Source organism: Mastomys coucha, unplaced genomic scaffold, assembly GCF_008632895.1.
Source record: "Mastomys coucha isolate ucsf_1 unplaced genomic scaffold, UCSF_Mcou_1 pScaffold13, whole genome shotgun sequence".
NCBI lineage: Eukaryota > Metazoa > Chordata > Mammalia > Rodentia > Muridae > Mastomys > Mastomys coucha.
Window position 1 is genome coordinate 2466976 of NW_022196895.1, and position 20240 is coordinate 2487215.

The following is a 20240-nucleotide window of genomic DNA, read 5'->3' on the forward strand; positions in this document are numbered from 1 at the left end:
ATGGTATGTTCAGGACTTGCTATGGTGGGAGAATTGGGTTCTGATGATGGCAAGTGACCTTGGTTTGTTTTGTTGTTTATTTTCTTACGCTTGCCCCCGGCATCTGGTTATCTCTAGTGCTACCTGCCCTTGCTAAATCTGACTGGAGCCTGTCTTTCCTGTGATCCTGGGCTTGTTAAATCACTGGGAGTGTGGCTTTCTCTGTGAGTTGTGGGACTGGCTGCAGAGCTTGTGACCAAGGTCTGCTCAGAACACTAATCCAGACAGACCGGAAGGAACCAGAGTCATTGGGCTGGCAGAGTTCCTGTATGCCTGGTCTGGCTAGACCCAGTTCCTCCCAGTGTTGGGACAGATGTTGGTTCCTGCTCACCTCTGATCCTGGGTGTGTCAGACCGCCGGGAAGTGGAGCTTCCTCTGGGTGTTGTGGGACTGGCTGTGGAGCAAGCGCCCAAGGTCTGCTCTGGACCCCAGCCCAGACAGATGGAAAGGAACCCAAGTCACTGGGCTGGCGGAGTTCCTCAGAAGCAAAGTTTTTTAAAAGACGTTTACGTGTATCAGTAAAAAGGAATGGATCTCACATTGGTGTTAGCAGGTTTTGTAATTATAATGAGTTTACTGATAAAAAATATATGTGTTTAGGCTAAATGCTAAGGAATTTGTTTTATTGATAGATAACATTTTCAACTTTGATAAGCATTGCCAAATTAATTCTGTAGTGTTTTCCTTAGCTCTTATACCATTTTTTACTGTGACCTTTTTTGTCCAGTATGTTAAACTTCTGTCTATCCATCCATCCAGTATAATGACAGTTAGTGATAAACACAGACAGCCTCTGATTGGAGATTTTTCAAGTTTACAATGGAATGAAAATACACTAATTTAGTAGTGCCAACTTTCTGTCTTTACCTCGACTAGCCATTGTGTTGTAGGAAGCTGCCTTGCCATGTAGACAGTAGTGAGCTGTAAGTCTTACTCACCCTGTGGTCCTTGATGTTTTCAGCTGAAGATGGATCCATTTGGATAACATCCAATGATCAGTTGAGGATTTCATCAGGAGGAGAGAATGTGTGTAATGTTGTGGGTTTGATGAAGTCCTTACACTTAGTGGTCAGAAAAAAAAAACAAAACACCGAGCAGTGAAATTGGGTAACCTTCCCAGGTAGAAGAGCACAGGGTGAAAACCTTGACACAGAAGACGGTGTAGCTGGTGTACAGTGAGCCCACATGTAACAGATGATGTCTGAGTGACAGGGGAGTAGGGATCACTTTCTTCCAGTGTTGTGGATGAAATGGACAGCCATTAGGAGATGATCCGAGCAGAGGAGGAGTGAGCCCCACTGCTGCTTTAGGAGCTCCTTGGTTGCTGTGCTGAGAATGATTGTAAGGAGGCCAGCTTGCAGAGGCCCAGTCCAGGGCATGGCGTTCTGAGTGACAGGGCTGCTTGGTAGGCTGCCTTGGGGTGGAGTGAGTAGTAAGTGGTCATATACCCTTAGTGTTTCCTTCCAGACAGATAGGAGGCCTGAGAGAAAGAAAGCAGCTGAAAGTGCAACTGGGGACAATGGAGTATTACAGGTGCCTGAGACTCAGACATCAGCAAGAGTGCAATTACCATTTACAGAAGATGGGGCAACTAAGAAAGGGCAGGAGTTGACTTTGAGCCATGGTGGGTTTCCACTGAAATGGAACTGTTAAGTATTTTTTATGCAAGTGTTTTAGAATATAAAATTTGCGTCTAGGATATAAAGCCAGCCAATAAGTGTCATTTAGAGAGAGAGGAGACATATTGAAGTTCAGGAGATGAAGGATATGAGAAAGCAACAGCCAGGGAGGTAAGGAGAACCTAGCATAGCCAAGGGGAAAGATGGTTTTCTAAAGGAGAATCATGGGTTGTGACCAGTATGCAGTAGATCAAGTGTGTATGCTATGGCTGTCCTTCACAGCCATGACAACAGCTAGTGCCAGGTTATGTGTGTTCAAGGTAAAACGGGGAAGTTACCTAAAGGTGCATTTGCCATTAGTGACAAGTCTACATCCACCCACGACTCCTGTTGCTGTTATTTTTCTGAATTCTCCTGAATACTTTTATTTTCTCAGATAATACTAACAATGTTCTTGAAACCATGTGCATAGTAATGCACTAAGAGTTTTGCATATATGGTTTCCATCACTATGATAAACCATACTAGAGACATATTCCCGTCTTACAGAGGAGGAAACTGACATATGAGAAGGGTGAGATAGTGTGGATGGCATGTGACGGGGCCGTGGTTTGAACCGGGCAGTCTGAGCAGATGCCACTCTGAGTCTGAGGCTGAGTCATTTCCATGTGCCATCCAGTGTGCCATGCTTAGTGTCTTCATTATAATTGTGCTATATGGGTTATTTGAGGTAGAATTGGTGTGTTTATGAAATAAAACCATCCTTATCCATAAGAAGTACCTTTTCATGAATTTGTTTTGCCCTTCAGTAGAATACAAAAGGTCTTCATGGCAGCCTTTCTCACCCCTATGCTTTTCCTTTATGAGCTACCTTTTGTGTGTTCTTATTAGGGGAGCTTTTCCTTCCACTGTATTTTCAGCTGGTTGTTGTTAGCATATCAAAAAGTTATTTATTTTTTTTTTTGGTTTAAGTCAAGTGTTTACCAGTTTTCTAAATGCTAATATTTATTTAGTCCTATTTTTCTGAATTTTTCAGAAATATACTACCTACAAATAATAAATTTCACTTGCTTATTTCAGTATAATTTTTCATTTATTCTTTTTAAAAATTAACTATTTTAGAAATCATTAATAATGACAAGGATTTTTATCTTATAAATATTTCTAATGCATAAATAACATGATAAAGCTCAGTTTATTACTATTTCTTATGTGAAAGTGTTTGTGTGTGACTATGATGTGTGTATGGTATGTGAGAGTGCAAGAGCCTTACATATAGAGAGGCCAGAGGAGGATGTCAGTGAGTGGCCCTGTCACTCTCCTTATTCCTGTGAGACAGTGTCTCTCAGTGGACCTAGAGCTGAGCTGGCAGCCAGCCGCCCATCCTGTACCCTCACCTGCCTCTTCAGTGCAATCATCACAGGCCATCATGGTCATGCCCAGCTTTGCTTAGGTTCTAGGATCCAGGCTTAGGACTTGTGTGTGTTCAGCACCTGAGCAGCTGTTTCTCCAGGCCTAGTGTGAGTCCATACACAGATATCAGCAAGGATGATAAATTATTCTTCCAAGTGCCTTCTCAACTCCATAGACGCCATTCTTTCTGTTCCTGTGTTAACAGTCTCTCATCTGATTCCTGGTGTTGAGCAGTGTTTGCCTTATTCTTGCAGTACATTAATGACGGTTTTCGTTTTCTTGAGCTGTGTGACTAGTGAGTGGGAGATGCCCAAGAGCCCTTTCCAGAGCTGAGCCCACAGCTGTGCTACCTCAGAGGAGAGCAGGAGTGCTGCTGGGGACTCTGGCAACAAGCACAGGAATTATTGGTCTCGGAAGAAAGCCTAGAGAAGGCTCTGGAAATTTGGGGATAGTTAGTCAGCTTTTTTGGCAATGCCCCAGTTTTATTCTATTGTGTCTTCCTGTGCTATCTCCTCTGTAAAACAACTATAGCCATCTATGTTTTCCTAGAGAGAATTTTCATCTACAGTATCAAATTTACTTGCTTGGACTTAGGAAAATATTCATAAAATTCCTTTATAATTACAGTTACTTTAATTTCACTTGCTTTTTTAACTAACTTTTATTCATATGATTGTGTCTAGCTGTGGCTGCTGGACCCACACATGCTAGGTAAGCACTCACACTGAATTCTCTCTCCAACCACTGCATTTTAATATTTAGCACGTGTGTTTCTTAGCTTTTCTCAGCAGTCAGGTAGGCTGGTGGTCTTTGTATTATTTGATCCTTAATGACAGAATTTTGCATAGGTTTGTCAGGACATGGTCTATAGTTTGACTTTAATTAGTCTTTTTTATTTTTAATTGTTTCATACTTTTCTTGGGTTTGTCACTCTAATATTCTTTTAAGTTAAAGTTCATGTAAGGCAAAAATCATAAAGATTCTATTAAAAATTATGAAGATACCATTTGTCTGTGGAGGTTAAGCAAAAAAACAGAATAAGGGTTGAGAATACTGAAGACAAATTCTATGATTTCCTAGCATTGTACTGTAGAGACAAGGAAAACTTAAAGCTAGGACTCCACAGGTGATGGCAGCCACTTGCCTTGCCTGTCAGTTTTCATTCTATTAATAGCTTCATATGAAGACAGTGAAAACCACCAGGCCTCTGCAGGGGAGGGCTCACAGTCACAGGCTTTCATTGGAGTTAGGTTTCAAAAGGTACTTCAAATATATAAAAACATTTTATGATTACTGATCAATTGAGTATGTAACTTTGACTAAAGACAGTATCTACAGAGTAATGAAATATCATTCTCAAGATTCCAAAGTACTGCCATTATTAAACCTGATATGATTGGTTGACTCTTGAGTGAGCTACAACTAGTTTAATGCCTGCTTTTGTTTTATTTTTAAACTTAAATAATTGGACCTTGTACATTATTATGTTAGTTATATCTGACATTAAGTATGTATACTGTTACCTCATAGTGAAATGCATGTAGATAATAAATTAGTGTTACCTGTCATTGAAGTTAAAAGCCAGGTCAAGTCATATTTTCAATGTGCACCAAGTATAGTAGGTATGTCTATCTCTTTGCTGGAATACTGTCATGTGCAGAACCTGCTCTAACCTGTGAGTTTTCAGATGGTCTCTCCTTTTCTTTCTGTGTATTTCTTTCTATTTATCTATTGTATCTGTTTGGTGGGAGCACTCCCACCCCTTTTTCTGGAATTGCCAATAACATTTACTTATATTGTCGAGTTTCTTCACTGAGAAAAGTGTGGTCCATATTGAACCTACAAATGAGTTTGTGCCTATTGTACAAAAGGCAGAATCCTAGGCACACCATCTTTACAATGTCAGACATACACAGTATGTGCACTCATGCATATGTGTATGTATATGTTGTATATGTATGTCATGTCTATATAAATGTTATTTACTTCCCTACTAGGAGAAGTTCACATTCAGTGTCTGCACTTTCCTCTTCCTAGTACACACACTGAACTTTATATTGTTCTCAGCATCATTCTAACACAAGTGAAGCACCCCTGAGCCCTTCCCCATGTTTCATCTCATGACCATACGCTAGCACAGCAAGTACGGTTAGGTACAATCTTTATTTGTACTGATAAGACTTCCCTAAGTAAGATTTTATCTTTCTCCTATGCTGTTATATGTAGTTTTAAAATCAAACTACCTCAGGGACAGGGAGCTATGACCACACTACCAGACCCTCCTGGCTCCCTTTTATTCCTCCTGGCTTAGCTCCATGAAGCTGCCAGCACTGACCCGCTTCTCTTTCCTACCCACCTTTACTCCTGGAGGGGTCGAATTACCAGTCCTACCTAAGACCTTTGAATCCGCAGATAAAAAACACACACTCAGCTTTATGATTTTAGAACTCGCCTGCTAGCACCATTGCTGGGCGCAAATACTTCTGGCCTGGAAATGTGTGCACTTAACAATTTTTATCTTTGTCTCTCTTTCTGCCCCTGTCAGACTTCTGTGGCAGCCCGCCCAAAACGGATCCTCAGGCTCCCGCTGCCCTGATAGCTTACATGATTGCTTCGCGCTGCTCCTTCCAAAGCATGGCGGAAAGGCCCCTCTCTCTTTCCCTGCCTTTGCCTCTTCCAAAGCATGGTGGAAAGGCGCCTCTCTCTTTCCTTGCCTTTGCCTCTTCTAAAGCATGGCAGAAAGGCCCCTCTCTCTTTCCCTGTGTCTGCCTTCTCCTCCTGGCACCTGGAAGTCCTACCTGTCCCTTCCATTTAGCAATTGGCTCCTGGCCTTCTTTATTGACCAAGTCAAGAACCAATTAGGAAACTAGACCTAGTATCAGCACCTCCCCTTACACCTCCCCTTTTCTGTCCAGTAAAATAAACGAATAAAAAGCTCTTCTTCTAGATATAAATGAGCAAAACCATGAAAACTAAGTAAATTACACAATATGAGGTATAAATGACATCTAGTCTATCAAATTGTCAGTTAGATAAAGTACTCTACCACAGTTCCTAACTGAAAGAATTATGATTTTATTCTTGGATTATGTTTAGATTCTAGTTGTAAATGTCATCTGAAAACTATGTCTTCCTTTTTATAAACTCTCTCAATGTTAAACAACTTGAGTTTGAATGTGAGATTTTTATCAATAAAGGAGGCCAGGCAGAAGGTAGAGGTGGGACTTCTGGAACTGAGGAGAAAAAGACAGATGCAGGGAAATAGAGAAGGCTTTTTCTGCAGTGCTTTGGAATGAGAAGAGAGCAGGCCTTGGGACAGTTGGGGCCTACAGTCCCACTACCAGCAGAGACCAAGGAAGTTGCAGGCCCAAGGTAGCTTAAAGAAGGAAGAGGTTATTGGCGGTTCCAGTTCTAGAGAGATGGCAGTTGGTAGTGGTGGGAGGTGTGGCTGCAAGTGGGCATGGTAGCTGGAGCAGGAAGCTGAGGAGGGCTCACATCTCTTATTACAAGCAGAGAGAGCAAACAGGAAGTGGAACAAAACTTTAAACTCTCAAAACCAGTACACAAGAATATACTTCCTCCAGTAAGACTGCACCTCCCATAAGCTTTCTAAACAGTGCCACCAACTGGTAACCAAATGTTCAATGCCTGAGCTTATGGGGGACATTTTGTTCAAGCATATACATTAGGTATATGTCTTAGGGTTTCTATTTCTGCACAAACATTATGACCAAAAAGCAAGTTGGGGAGGAAAGGGTTTATTGAGCTTACTTCCACATTGCTGTTTATCACCAGGCGAAGTCAGGACTGGAACTCAAGCAGGTCAGGAAGCAGGAGCTGATGCAGAGGCCACGGAGGAATGTTCCTTACTGGCTTGCTTCCCCTGGCTTGCTCAGCCTGCTCTCTTATAGAACCCAAGACTTCCAGCTTAGGGATGGCACCACCCACAAGGGGCCCTACCCCCTTGTTCACTAATTAAGAAAATGCCCCACAGCTGGATCTCATGGAGGCACTTCTCCAACTGAAGCTCCCTTCTCTGTGATAACTCCAGCCTGTGTCAAGTTGACAAACAAAACCAGCCAGTACAGTATACAAACTGAGGACTTTCAGAAGACAAATCACAAAGGATGTATTTAAAAATAATTCTTTGGCATACATATAGTTTTCTAACTTATTAAGGACTAACTTACTAATGAGCTTGATGGTCTTGATTCTTTTCACAAGAAATCTGAGCTATGAGTTTGGTCCTGTGTGGCACCACAGTGCTTTCCTGACCTCATCATCATTTTGATTTTTATAATTGTACATTCTGTGATGCTGTGTCACAGAAATGCATGTTAGGAAACAGTAGAAGTACATTTGCAGCTCTTTCAGAAACCATTGGGAACTCTGTCATATCTCAAGCCAAAGACCATTTACCATTTATATCATGAACTCAAATCAGCAACTCAATGGCAGTTTTAAAAATCAAGTAGCTCAATACAACCCAAAGATAATAGCAGATTGATACTTACATCTGGAGGAGTAATAACATTTTGTTTCTGTATGGACAAGGAACATTGTGATATAGACTATTCACTATAGTCTGAATGGTCATTGGTCTCAAAGTCGAGCTGAGATGCTTCAAGTGGGGTTTGCCTACATTGTGTGCAATGTGTGCTTGCTGTTGTATGTAGAACCAACACTGTGAGAGTCATGACGCAGCATGCGCAAGCGCTTCCCGTCGCACCTCGGACTCACTATGCACTCCACTGTGAAGCGCGTTTGTGCTTGCTTTGCTTCACAACCCTTTACTGCTGTCAGATCTCTGGAGACTCCACATTTAACGCAGTTCATGAAGTGAGGCTGTAAGGGACTGCTTTGCATATATGTCACACAGAAGTATAAAAGAAATGTTCCTTTCACCAAGCTGTATGTTACTTTAATCAAATGGTGTCTGCACTCTAACAGGGCCTGTGTACTTCAGTGGTGCTTTAAGGAAATGCTGTGTGCAAGTCCCCACACTCCCAAAGAACTGATCCAGAAGATGGGGAAATTTGATTTCTCTTGCCTGAGTGCCTGAGGTGTTTTTCTAGTTTTATACTACATATCAAAATATGCTCTGTAATTTTACATGTATGTTGTTTTTATGTTTTGGCTGTTCAGCATATTTTTCATATCACAATGGCAGATCATAATGGGGAACAGGAAAGCCATATAAAGTGATAGATGATCTTTGGAACACCCTGCAGTGTAGGTCAAAAGGGAGTCTGAAAAATACATGCTATGAAAACAAATATTAAAATACAATGCATTTGGGCTCTAAAGCCAAATTTAGAGGAAATTTCAAAGTATAAAGCACTCTTTATAATGCATTAAATATATAATCAAAAGTTGGCCAAACCACCCACAGCTAACAAAATTAAGTATGATAATGCTAATTATAGTACTACTTCATCAAAAGTAAGAACTACACCACTATGACCCAGTGGCCAATTTGGATTTCCCAAAATGTGCCGGCACTTCCCTTCAACGAGTAGTAGGACAATGAGTTGTCAGTGTGTTGCTGTCATTGTACACAAGCATAGTGAGAATTCTGCGGTTGGCCCAACTCTCCAGATTAGCCAGGGATTATTGGAATTGAGAGCTCGTTGAGCCTTAGTCAAAGCCAGCTGGTTTAGCTAGCTATGAAATGCCTCTAACAAGCCATGCTGAAGGTTCCTGATAAGGAAACCTTAAAAGTCAAAATGAAAGTTAATAGGATGGTTTGTCATTTGCAAAGCCCCCATTCTGCACATGCACATGCATGGCTATATCTTACTGTTGGCTAGGGGCCCATCATGAGAGCCATGGGCTGCCTTTGAGAATCACCTTCCTACCTTCCCACACTGTTCTCTCTGCTTGTCTAAAGTTGTGTGTAGTATCGAGTTTGGCCCAGCTATATGCTTTGGCTTCTCACAAAGAGTTCCCCCATGCTTCCATCTGTACTAAAGAGAACTTTTTTCTTATTAATATAGTGAACAGACTTTCTCAGGTAATACCTCAACAGTGGTTAAAAGTCACTTTAAAGAGTGACAAATGAACACTACCTACCGAGCAGTTTACTACTGACCCACAAACTGATAAATCTGTTATATCTGCATACTTTTGTATTGCTTTAGCCACATCCCTGACAAAAACAACTTTAAGGAGGAAAAACGTTTGACTCAGTACTTCAGAACCCTCAGTCACTGGTTGGCCTGTGGATCTGGGCAAACAGTCCAGCAGCAGGAGCATCTGCAGTGCTCTGCCCTTTGTGGTGTACAGGAAACCAAGAGCACAAAGAGCCATCAGGAATGACCCGTCCCCTCCAGCCATATCCAGAGCTTTCAGATGAATGCCACCAATGTCCAGCCTTTCAGTACACAAGCCTTTGTACTGAAAGCAAAGCAAAACCATACCAGCAAAGAAACATTATTTTGATGTTAGCCACTGGAAACAAATTTTCTTGAAAATTGTACCTGTACAATGGAATGCTGTCTGGCCACCACCAGGGGGAAATTGGGTTCCAGGAACATATACATGGAAAATTCTCAACCACACACAGTAAAATAGACAAACAGTAGAATATGATGCTCTGTGTGTGGGTGTGGGTGTGTTTATAGTAGATATCAGGCAGGAGCAGTGTAGGATCTTTATTGTAGTTGACTAGGGTAAAGGATGTGATAACAGTCAGTGCCGTGCATGCCTACAGTATAGGATCTTTATTGTAGTTGACTAGGGTAAAGGATGTGATAGCAGTCAGTACCGTGCATGCCTACAGTATAGGATCTTTATTATAGTTGACTAGGGTAAAGAGTGTAATAGCAGTCAGTGTCGTGCATGCCTTGTGTGTTGAAGCAATATACTTGGCTGGTTTTTTTCAGGCTTTATAATGTATGTTGAGGGGAAATAGGTGCTTTTCCTTATTTTTGAGTTTTAATAAGATGAACATGTATTTTATAATGAGAGAAAACCATTTGTTCTTAGGAAAAGATCTAGATAACTGTATTTATGCTAAAATATTAACATAAAAATTATTTCTTTGTATTAAAAATGTGAAAAATTGCTGATATAAGTGCACAACACCTTAAATCCTTTGTGAACACTGGGTCTTCCCACAGCCTACAAAGCAATTCTGGGGGTTTTCTAATATCCTCTCAGCTTTAATCACCATGCTTTCAGTTTCATCTTCATGCTATCAGTAGTGTGTGTACATCTTGGGTGTTGGGGTATGGTGTATGGGGCACACACACCCGCAAGTGTGCACACGTGCTTATGGCTGTCATCTAAGCATTTGGGTGGTTACCCTCTCTCAGTAATGACTAGCTGACTGAGAGTCAAGGGGAAGAATAATGGGCAGTAATTCAGAATTATGGACTGAACATCTTTTCTTTCCTTCCTCTCAAATGTGACAAATAGTGATCTTTGTGCAAATAGTTGAAACAAGGTCTTTCAGTGACTTGATCCTGATAGGTGCCAACCACGCCAGCAGTGTGATCCTTGTACACTTCAAAGGAAAACCTCACTTGTATTAGATTGTTTAAAATGTCTCATTGTCAGCTATATCTCACAGGCTCTACAAAGTATAGAAACTGTTCAAAACAACTGTTCATAATTCTGACATTAAGTTTATTAAAATTCATTAGATATTTTATAACATACAAATTTGACCAAATTAGTTGAAACTTTCCAAAGTCACTGTAGGATTAATATGCACTGCATATGGCCGGCAGTAGTCCTTTTCTTGGAGTCACTTTGATGATGATGTATTCCTATTAGGAAAGATAGGCCCCTGTGAAGACTTGAAGCCTGATTGTATATGGCAGCATTGTTCACTATGAGCTTGGTACAAATGAAGAATATGTGTAGCATAATTTGAAAGCATAGAGCATGGATAGACTGTTGGGTCCCAATCCTGGCTCCGTGAGTCGCTGGCTACATGTCAGAGGCACTGCTCTCTCTCTCTTCCTGCCTTTCTTCCGTGTAGAATCAGAATATAAGCAGTAGCTGAAGAGCTCTGTGTTATACGCTCATTTTTTAAAATTGTAAGAATTAAATGTATTAATATTTACAAAGCATTTATACATTATGTGAGTTTTTAATAAGTGTGGACACTGATATTTGTCACTGTGACCATCTGGATCTAGATGTGTTACCAAGTGAGTTGCTTACCATTTATGGTCTTATAAATACTAAATCTGTTTTTTTAAGTTAATTTGTATTTTAACTCTCCATTCCTTTGTATTGCAGTTACAAATTATAATACTGTGGTAGAAGCAAATTCAGATTCCGATGATGAAGACAAACTCCATATTGTGGAAGAAGAAAGCATTGCAGATGCAGCTGACTGTGAAGGTGGCATGCCAGATGATGAACTGCCAGCAGGCCAGACAGTGCTACCAGGAAGCAGTGCCAGGGCAGGCAGTGCCAAGGACTGCTGGCAAGACGACGGTGAGTGAAGCTCCTTATAAAGGCCTCTTCTCTGTACTTGGTACCAAACGAAAAGACAAATTGGGTAAAAGTTTTAAATAAACAGTAAAATTACTCATATATTAGCCAATATTAGATATCTTACTTACTTTTTAAAGTAGATTTTGAATCAGAATAATGTTGCTTTGATAATTTGCAGAGTACCTAAAATACATGGAATTTAATAGAACTTTCTAAACCCAGCTGAGCTTTCAGTTTCTTTTTGTGTATTTCTTTATGCCGCATCAGGATAACATCAGAGGTGGTTTTTATTTGTCACTGTAACAGACTTCAGAGTAATCAAATGCTCTCTCAAGAAAAAGGAATAGATTTAGTAAAATTTATTGGATTTCATAAAAGCAAGCAGCATGGGAATAGTGACTTCCTTACTGACAAGAGCACATCTCTGACCAGAAACAATTTAAGGATGTCTGTTGTCATTACTCAGTCAGCCATCTGTTGAGGTGTTCCCACTGCAGAACACTAGAAAGTTGATCAGGAAAAGCTGTCATTTATAAACAATACAGTTGTACACTTATCATTGAATCTATAGTCAAATAGATAGTAGAATGAGTAATGAGTAAAGAAGTCTTTCAAGTTTTCTGAATACAGTGTGGTAAAGTGCTGAGCATAATGGTGTAGGGGACTTGCCTAGAGTGTGTGAGGCCCTAGGTTCAATTCCCAGTATTGTAAAACAAACAAACTAAATAGTAAAGTGGTTTACAGTGATCCCCATATACAGTAAGAGCCAGAAAGTAAGACTAGTTGTGCATACCTAGTGGAAAATTACAGACTTCAGTGGTGGGGTACGAGAGGACGCCACAGTGCGTCAGGCCCTTCACACTCAGGAGACACAAGAGTCTCACTTACCTCTAGACTTTGGAGTTTTACTGATGTTCCAGGCTCCTTCTATGTGTCACCTTGCATGCAGTTTCTGTGTCCCTTTATCTCCTCTGTTGTAGAAAAGTGTCTTCGTCACCCCTTTTTCCCAGGACTGCCTGTGTTGAGTAGAACTCGTCAAGTCTCTTATAGAGAGTCCTTGGTTTGAGTCTGCCTTTTCTTATAATTAGACCAGGGATATGGAGTTGGGGAGATAACATAATAGTAAAATATCTTTCTGTGACTTTCTGTCAGCAGTGCATGATAACCTTGGGGTATCACTGTAATCTTTGGCCTGTTGTGATAAGAACAGCCAAGAAGAGGCTAAGAAGCAGAGAGGTTAAAGGCAATAAAGCCTGAGCGGTAATGGCATTTCATAACATGTGAAGATCTTAAAGTCATTAGAAGCATTTTTGGTTCTGTTTGCAGAGGGAGGTGCAGGAGAGCAGGAAGGATACTGCTTTCCCTTGTCTGAAAGCAGGAAAGAGGGCAGCGGCCCAGAGAGGAGTGGGGGCCACAGTTCAGTCGGGAGGAGGGAGTAGAGAGGGCAAGAAGTGTAGAGTTCCCACTGAGTCTTCAAGGTGAGCACGTACTCATAACAAGTTTTAAAAAATGAGACAACAGCTAGAGAGGAGCCCATCGCTATTTGTTACTGACCTTTGAAGGAAGTGAGTGGCAGTGCTCCTTATCCTCAGTCATGTTGAAATCAAAGTTACATAGCTTTGTTCTTTTATTTTTTTATGTATGTGATCATGCATATGTGCACATGTATGTGTAGATACTCACACAAGTGAGTAGCATGCATGTGGAAGACAGAAATGGAATCTGGCATCTTCCTTTCCTCTCTCCACCCTGTCATTTGGGATAGGGTCTCACCGAAGCTAGAGCTTGGAGCTAGGAACCTTCCAGTCTGCACACTGGGAGTAAGTGCCAATCGGCCATGGCATCCCGCTCTCACAGGAGCTGAGGGTCTGAGTCCAGAGCCCTGGACTTGCACGCTGTTTACTTCTGCGCCATTTTAGCTACCTCCGCTTGTGTCTTCCTGAGCCTGTCGTTCACCATGGTCATTTCCCTCACGTCTTCTAGAATATTTGCTGAAGGAGACCAAGGATGGAGCTGGGACCTGGCTCTAGCTTTCTTCTATAGACTGCTTTTTGTGAAGCTGTGTTAAATCAGTAGTTGCTAGGTAGTGGAGTGTGGTGTTTAACAATGATGGGAACTGAACCTGCAGCGTCATGCATGAGTGCCAGTTTCTGCACTGAGCTCCCGGCCTGGCCCTGACACCACTTTTTAATACATTCATTCAACTATTTTGTTATCCATCTGTGTCTTCAAAAATAAATATAATAAAAAACCATGTTAAATACCCAGTTATACTAAAGTTAACCAGTTTTCCTACCCATTCTGGAGGAATGTTATCAAGAATGGATATAAGACCAGTTTATGATTAATTTCCTATTTGTTAGTACAGAGACCCTGGTGGCTGGTGAGTAGGATTTTTTTGTTTGTTTGTTTGTTTTTTGTTTTGTTTTGTTTTTTTGAGGGGGTGAGGGATAGTTTGATTTTTGTTTTGTTTTGTTTTGTTTCTTGGGTTGATTTGGGGGGGGTTGATATTTTTATTCTTTGTTTAATTGCTTGTATTTGTTATTAACTTATATATGGGTGGAAATGTTTTTTATCTGTAGTTTACAGGAAGAGGTCAGAAGTAGACATATATAGTAGATGGCACTTTCCTGTCTGTCAGTTCTCACTGTTCCAAAAAGACCATAGCCACTCTGACATCAGAGACACCTGCACTAAGATGACAGTGATGTGGCCCCTGTGGTAAAAATGCCTTAACAACTATGAATGTGGCTTGAAATGGAAAAACAGGAGAGCCGTGTTTTGTGGGGATCTTGTTGCCCAGGGCCTGGGTGTCTTTCTAGAAGAGATGAGAACTCAGCCTGCAGCTCCTGGCTGCCTTTGGGTTTGAGTGCAGGTGTGAGCACCTTACAGCCACCCCACCAGCCTGGACCTTGTAGCACTCTTGTCCTTCCTTCTTCTTTTCCCTCTGACCCTCCTGTGGCCTGTGCCCTCTGCCTGAGGTGTCTCCTTTCCCTTTTCTGTCACCTATTCTTAAACCTGAACTCCCTCGTCCAGTGGACATGTGTCACCTGCCAGTGTCCATAGCTGCTCCGGGACTGGACTATTGGTTGTTGTGAAAGGTAGGGACTGTGGTGTGACACCCAGTGTATACTACGTGCTCAAGAAGTGTCTACAAGCAGTACCTTAGAACAGTTTCCCTCAAAATTCTGACTTATCATTGACCTCAAGAAAAACACATTTGCCTTTCTTTGCTTTTCCTTTCATTTTGAAAGCTTTAGTTCTTTATCATTTTTATATAGCACTGTTTGGACATTGTTTAAATTGCTATATTCATCTTTAATTATGTGACATTCTGTGTGACCCTTGTAATACACTTACATAGTATGAGCTATGTAAAAGCTCCCTCTGCAGTGTTTAACTTTCCTTAAATCATGAATAGAATGCAGCTGCTTAAAAAATATTTTAGCTCATGCATAAAATATCTCAGACCTAATAAAGTAAGATAGTCATTCAGTCCCTTAGCAACTATTTTTTAAAAACTATAGCAATCTCTGCATCTAGAAGAATGGAATAGATGTTTCCCTGTTCCTCCTACTAAGAACTAATGTCTATGTGCATTATGTGTGTGCATCTGTGTGTGTGTATTACATATAAAAGATGTCAGATAATGAAGATGCAGTGGAGTCCCCACTGCCCCCCCACCCCCCCACCCCCGCCGCCGGTCCTCTGTTCAGTGTTTCTCTCTCCTAGATGAGACTGTGCTAGGGGAAACCAGAGTCCAAAACATTCAGCAGGTGTGCACATGGCACGGTGGCTCAAGCTCTCAGCCTATATTCAGGAAAGCAACAGCCTTGTGAGACAGCAGACTTTTGGACAGTAACTTCCAAAATACCACATTTAACTTGTAGATACCACAGAGAGAACTACAGTTTCCTCCATAGGAAGCTCTGTCTTCTATTCTCTGTGAAGAGAGGTCTCTCAGTCCCCTCCCACAGTGGCTACAGTTGCTACAAAAGCAAGTGGCTACAAAGCTTTCCACTATCCTGCTGAGTTGGGCAGAGGAACCTCCTAGAGAGTAAAGATTCCAAGAGCATTCTCTCAAACAAGTTTTCAGTAGAGGCGGGGCTGAAGCCTTCCTGCCCAGGGTGACGTTGGAAGCTTGGGGGCCGGCCGAGGGGCGGGCCTTCCTGCCCAGGATGACTTTTGGAAGCCTGGAGGCTGGCCGAGGGGCGGGGCTGACTTCATCCCTGCTGTGCAGTGAGGATCGCCCCTTCAGGGAACAGATGTTGAGCTGCTGAGCTAGGTTCTGGAAGGCATTTCCCTTTGTCTCCCTGCTTACTTAAATAAGAGCTGCTGTCTGTGTCCTTAAATGATGACTAAAGGCATCCATGTTTCCTTTAAAAATGACTTGTGATTATTAAGAAGAAACTTTGAATAAAAAAGCAGTGGACACCCAGAACTTAGTGACGCTAGTGTTAGACATTCTGAGCAGGAATTTAAACCGGCATAGTAACAGTCAACAGTTATGAGCATGGCTGGAACCCAGGAAGCCCCACCCAGGCAGAGCAGGAAGGATAGAAAGCAGCACTAAATAAAGGATTATAATTGAAAATATGGCAAGTAGGACACAAGAAGAAGACGCAGAAGGACTAGCAGCAAATGGTAGATGAGAGTGTAGGTAGGACAGACAGCTCAGCCTTCCGGAAAGCAGGGAGACGGAGCAGAGTGAGTGTCTGTGTGCCTTGGGATTTGATGTGTATGGCATCAGCTATCCAGAAAAGAGGGGAAAGAGGGCAGGGCTGGAAACATGTTCAAAGAAATGGCTTAAATGTTCTAATATTTGGCAAAAGATACAAAGCTATACCCTGAATAGAATAAGCCCAGAGAAGCCTATACCACAAAACACCAAAGTCAAACTTACAAAAACTCAAGACAGGAACAGAGACAGAGACAAATACTTGAGACTATGGCTCTAGGAAGAGGCCAGACTGAGTGACAGCTGCCTCTTAGAAACCGTTCTGGAGGCTAGCAGGGTGTAGCTCACTTCTTAAATACTGACCATTGTTCACATAGGGCTCTAGGTCTAGAGAAGGTAACTTAGGAGCTAAGTGCATTTTCCGAATCAGGAACCTTTTCTACATAAAGTACAAGAAGAGGTGTGGTGGCTGCTCTTGGTTGTCAACTTGACTACATCTGGAATTAACTAAAACCCAAGCAACTGCATACTCCTTTGAGAGATTTGTTTTCACAATTAAATCATTTGAAGCAAGAAGAAACACTTTCAATCCAGATCTTTTGGGAAGATTTACCCTGAATCTTTCCCACACCTGCTGTCAGCCTACATAAAGGACGTGGAAGAAAAACTTTGCTCTCTGCCTGCTTGTTCTCACTCTCAATGGAGAGCCACTTCCTTCCCCAGCATTAGAGCCTACTTTGGGATTCCAGCGTATACTGAAGACCAGCTGAGACATCCAGCCTCATGGACTGAAAAACTAGTGGATTCTGGGACTTTTTGTTAGTAGACAGCCATGGTTGGACTAGCTGGGCCATAGCCTGTTACCTGCTCTAATAAATCCTCATATGAGAACCTTGACTAATACCAAGATAACAAAGATGGTGAAGGAGATAGGAAAGGAGCGGTGTGGACAGCTGTGCAGTTACACGACCTCTGCCTGCAGGTTCCTTAGTTATACATGAAGACTAAAGCAGACACACTACAAATATGGAGACATAAAATTAGCAAAGGCAGCCTAGAGATAGATTATCAATAATTTTTCATTTGTAGTATATAAGCTACCTAAAAATATATATTCAACACAATCCTACAGTCAGTTTGATACTTAAGTCACAGGATGTAGAGAGTTGTACATTCATCCTATATAACTATTATTGACTTACTGTTAGTGTGTACCATGTTATAGATAATAGTAGATAATATTCTCAAGCACTTAAATTTTCTAGAAACAAAGTAATTCCCCAGTTATATAATAAACTATATTTCTAATCTCTATAAAAGTAAGAATGCTCACTTAATTTCAAAAGCTAAAGGTTTGTGTGTATTCTACAGTGCTTTAGACAGCCTTGCCCAACTGAAAGTCAAAAGCACATTTAAAATACAATTCTGAGTCCTTTTAATAGACAATGTGGCCACATGAAATATCAGTGTCAGCGTCAGCCGCTGGCAGCCTAACCTGTGGCAGTGCAAGGACTATGCTTATTCCAACACTTGCTTTGCCATGGCAAGACTTCCGGCCTCCATGAGATAGAGGTGCAGGGCAGGTATGAGCACCACCCACTGAGCCAGGGCAGCCCAGACTTCTCAGTACAGCACTGGCATAATACTTAGCAAGCCCTTCCTAATTCTAAATGCAAGGCTGGTCACACCTTGTGATTCATTCATCTGGTTACTACTAAATAAAGTTTAGGCAGTGAGACTTCAGATGCATTAAGATTTCTATACTTGAACTAACAGGGCAAAACTATTCTTATGACTAAAATTTGAAATGTTAGTCTGTCAGTTTGGATGTAGCTGATCTAATCACCCTGTTTCTGAAATATCAACAGAATTTGAGTCACCACAAAAGGTGCTTGCTTTCCAGAGTAGCATCCACCCTGCTGAGCAAGCTTTGCTGGAGGCAGGCTCTCTTCCTTGATCAGAGCTGCCTGTGCCATATGTGTGTTCTTCACTTATAGCAGGTCTCAGGTCATCCTAACTAAGAGAACATGATGCAATCACATTGAGGTGTTAAAGAGATCGGTATGCTTTGCTGATAAAGTAAAAGAGATGTGCATGTGTCCACAGGAGCTGGAAAAGCCAGCTGCTCAGTGAAGTTTTCTGAATTTCTAGTTTCATGTCAGTACGAGGCCCAGCAAAGGAAAGACACTTCAGCATTCCTAGGCAGGAGGCCATGCTCCCTCTGACAGTTAGGTACGTGAAAATGTCTACATGAAACAGAAACCAGCATGGGAATGGTCAGTGACAGTCGCCTGTGCTGAGTTCCAGAACACCGTGGGAAGTAGAACATACTAGTAAAATCCTAACTCACGGCCGTTAAGAGGCTGTGTTCGACCAGAACAGTCTCCACTGCAGTGAAGCTCAAAGACTGGTTGAAGGAAAGACTGTCTATTATAAATAACTGATGTGTTTGTTGTTAAAAATAAGCACAATATCAAGGCAATGAAATGCTATTGTCTTTACGTTTTACTGTGGGAAAGTGTGATATAGTAGGGCCTGTGTATACATATTCATCTTGCAGTATCTTGTAGTCTCCCCAAGTGTGGCACTGTGTCAGTCAGGCCTCTTTGCACACACCTGCACTTCAAGATGCTTGGGCTTTTAGGGAAAACTGTGTATAAAATCCAGACTAATGATGGAAAATAGTGTTATCATCATGGTCAGCTATTAATGTTTTAAAATGTCTCAGGATAGTGACCATAAGAGTTTTCTACAATAAGTTTCTTAAAACTGTACATATTTACATTAACTACGAGGTCAAAGCTACAAAAACTTATTTATTGTGAAAAATTGTTTAACACCTTGTTCTTATGATCCATAATAATAAGACTTTAGTGGACTGAGTTGTAGGAGCCTACTGTGTGTAACAAATATAGCCAACACTGAGAGAACCTAGAGCCAAATGGTCCTCATTGGTGAAGACTCTGCTTGCCCTCCCTGGTGCCGGGTCTGATGGAGGAAGAGCTTACTGATGGCTTCCAGTCTTCAAATAAATAATATAACCTTAAAATTAATAACACCTGTCCATAATGAACTCTAATGTGCACCAAATTCTTAGCGAGGATAGAATGAAGCCTATGGTCAGTTATAATTATAATTATCATCAGTATGAACTTATGTTCCAGAATACATGTTAAAATAAATATGAAACGTAGACATCACTATGCCTATGTTTCCCAGCTCTGCTGAAAATGCAGTCATGTTCATTTGAATGGATGATAAATAGGCTTATCAAAGGAACTTGGATCTAGTATAAAGGAGTTTCCAAAATATCTGATCTAGAGCAATATTTGCAGGAAAATAATAACACTGGAAATATGAATGCATCCATGTGGATAGAAATACCAAATAAAGATGGGAGAAATACACAGCTTTTTGTGGTATAATTCTAATTACATATTAGGAAGTAAAGAAATAGGCAGATTCCATGTTAATAATTGCTTCAATCAAGAACCAAAATGAGGTAAACTAGAAAAAAAATAGTAAGAAAAAGGTATTTTCATATCTAAAAGAACTTCTAAACGGCAACCAACAAATTGGGAAAAGATCTTTACCAACCCTATATCTGATGGAGGGCTAATATCCAAAGTATACAAAGAACTCAAGAAGTTAGACTCCAGAGAACCAAATAACCCTACTAAAAAATGGGGTACAGAGCTAAACAAAGAAGTCTCAATTGATGAACACCAAATGGCTGAGAAGCACCTAAAGAAATGTTCAACATCTTTAGTCATCAGGGAAATGCAAATCAAAACAACCCTGAGATTCCACCTCACACCAGTCAGAATGGCTAGGATAAAAAGCTCAGGTGACAGCAGATGCTGGAGAGGTTGTGGAGAAAGAGGAACATTACTTCATTGCTGGTGGGACTGAAAACTGGTAAAACCACTCTGGAAATCAGTTAGGCGGTTCCTCCGGAAATTGGACATAGTCCTACCGGAGGACCCAGCTATACCACTCCTGGGCATATACTCAAAAGATACTGCAACATGTAATAAGGA

General features: G+C 41.2%; 1 protein-coding gene across 7 annotated transcripts in view; it reads left to right on the forward strand.

Annotated features, from left to right (window-relative positions):
- Zeb1 (zinc finger E-box binding homeobox 1) overlaps nt 1–20240 on the forward strand; it is a 164540-nt gene that overhangs the window by 98978 nt on the left and 45322 nt on the right. For all 7 annotated transcript variants that reach the window (XM_031364913.1, XM_031364910.1, XM_031364912.1 and 4 more), the window contains one exon: nt 11322–11522. In XM_031364913.1, coding sequence (XP_031220773.1) covers nt 11432–11522 — 91 coding nt within the window. In that variant the 5' untranslated portion in view covers nt 11322–11431. The remainder of the gene's footprint in view (nt 1–11321; nt 11523–20240) is intronic.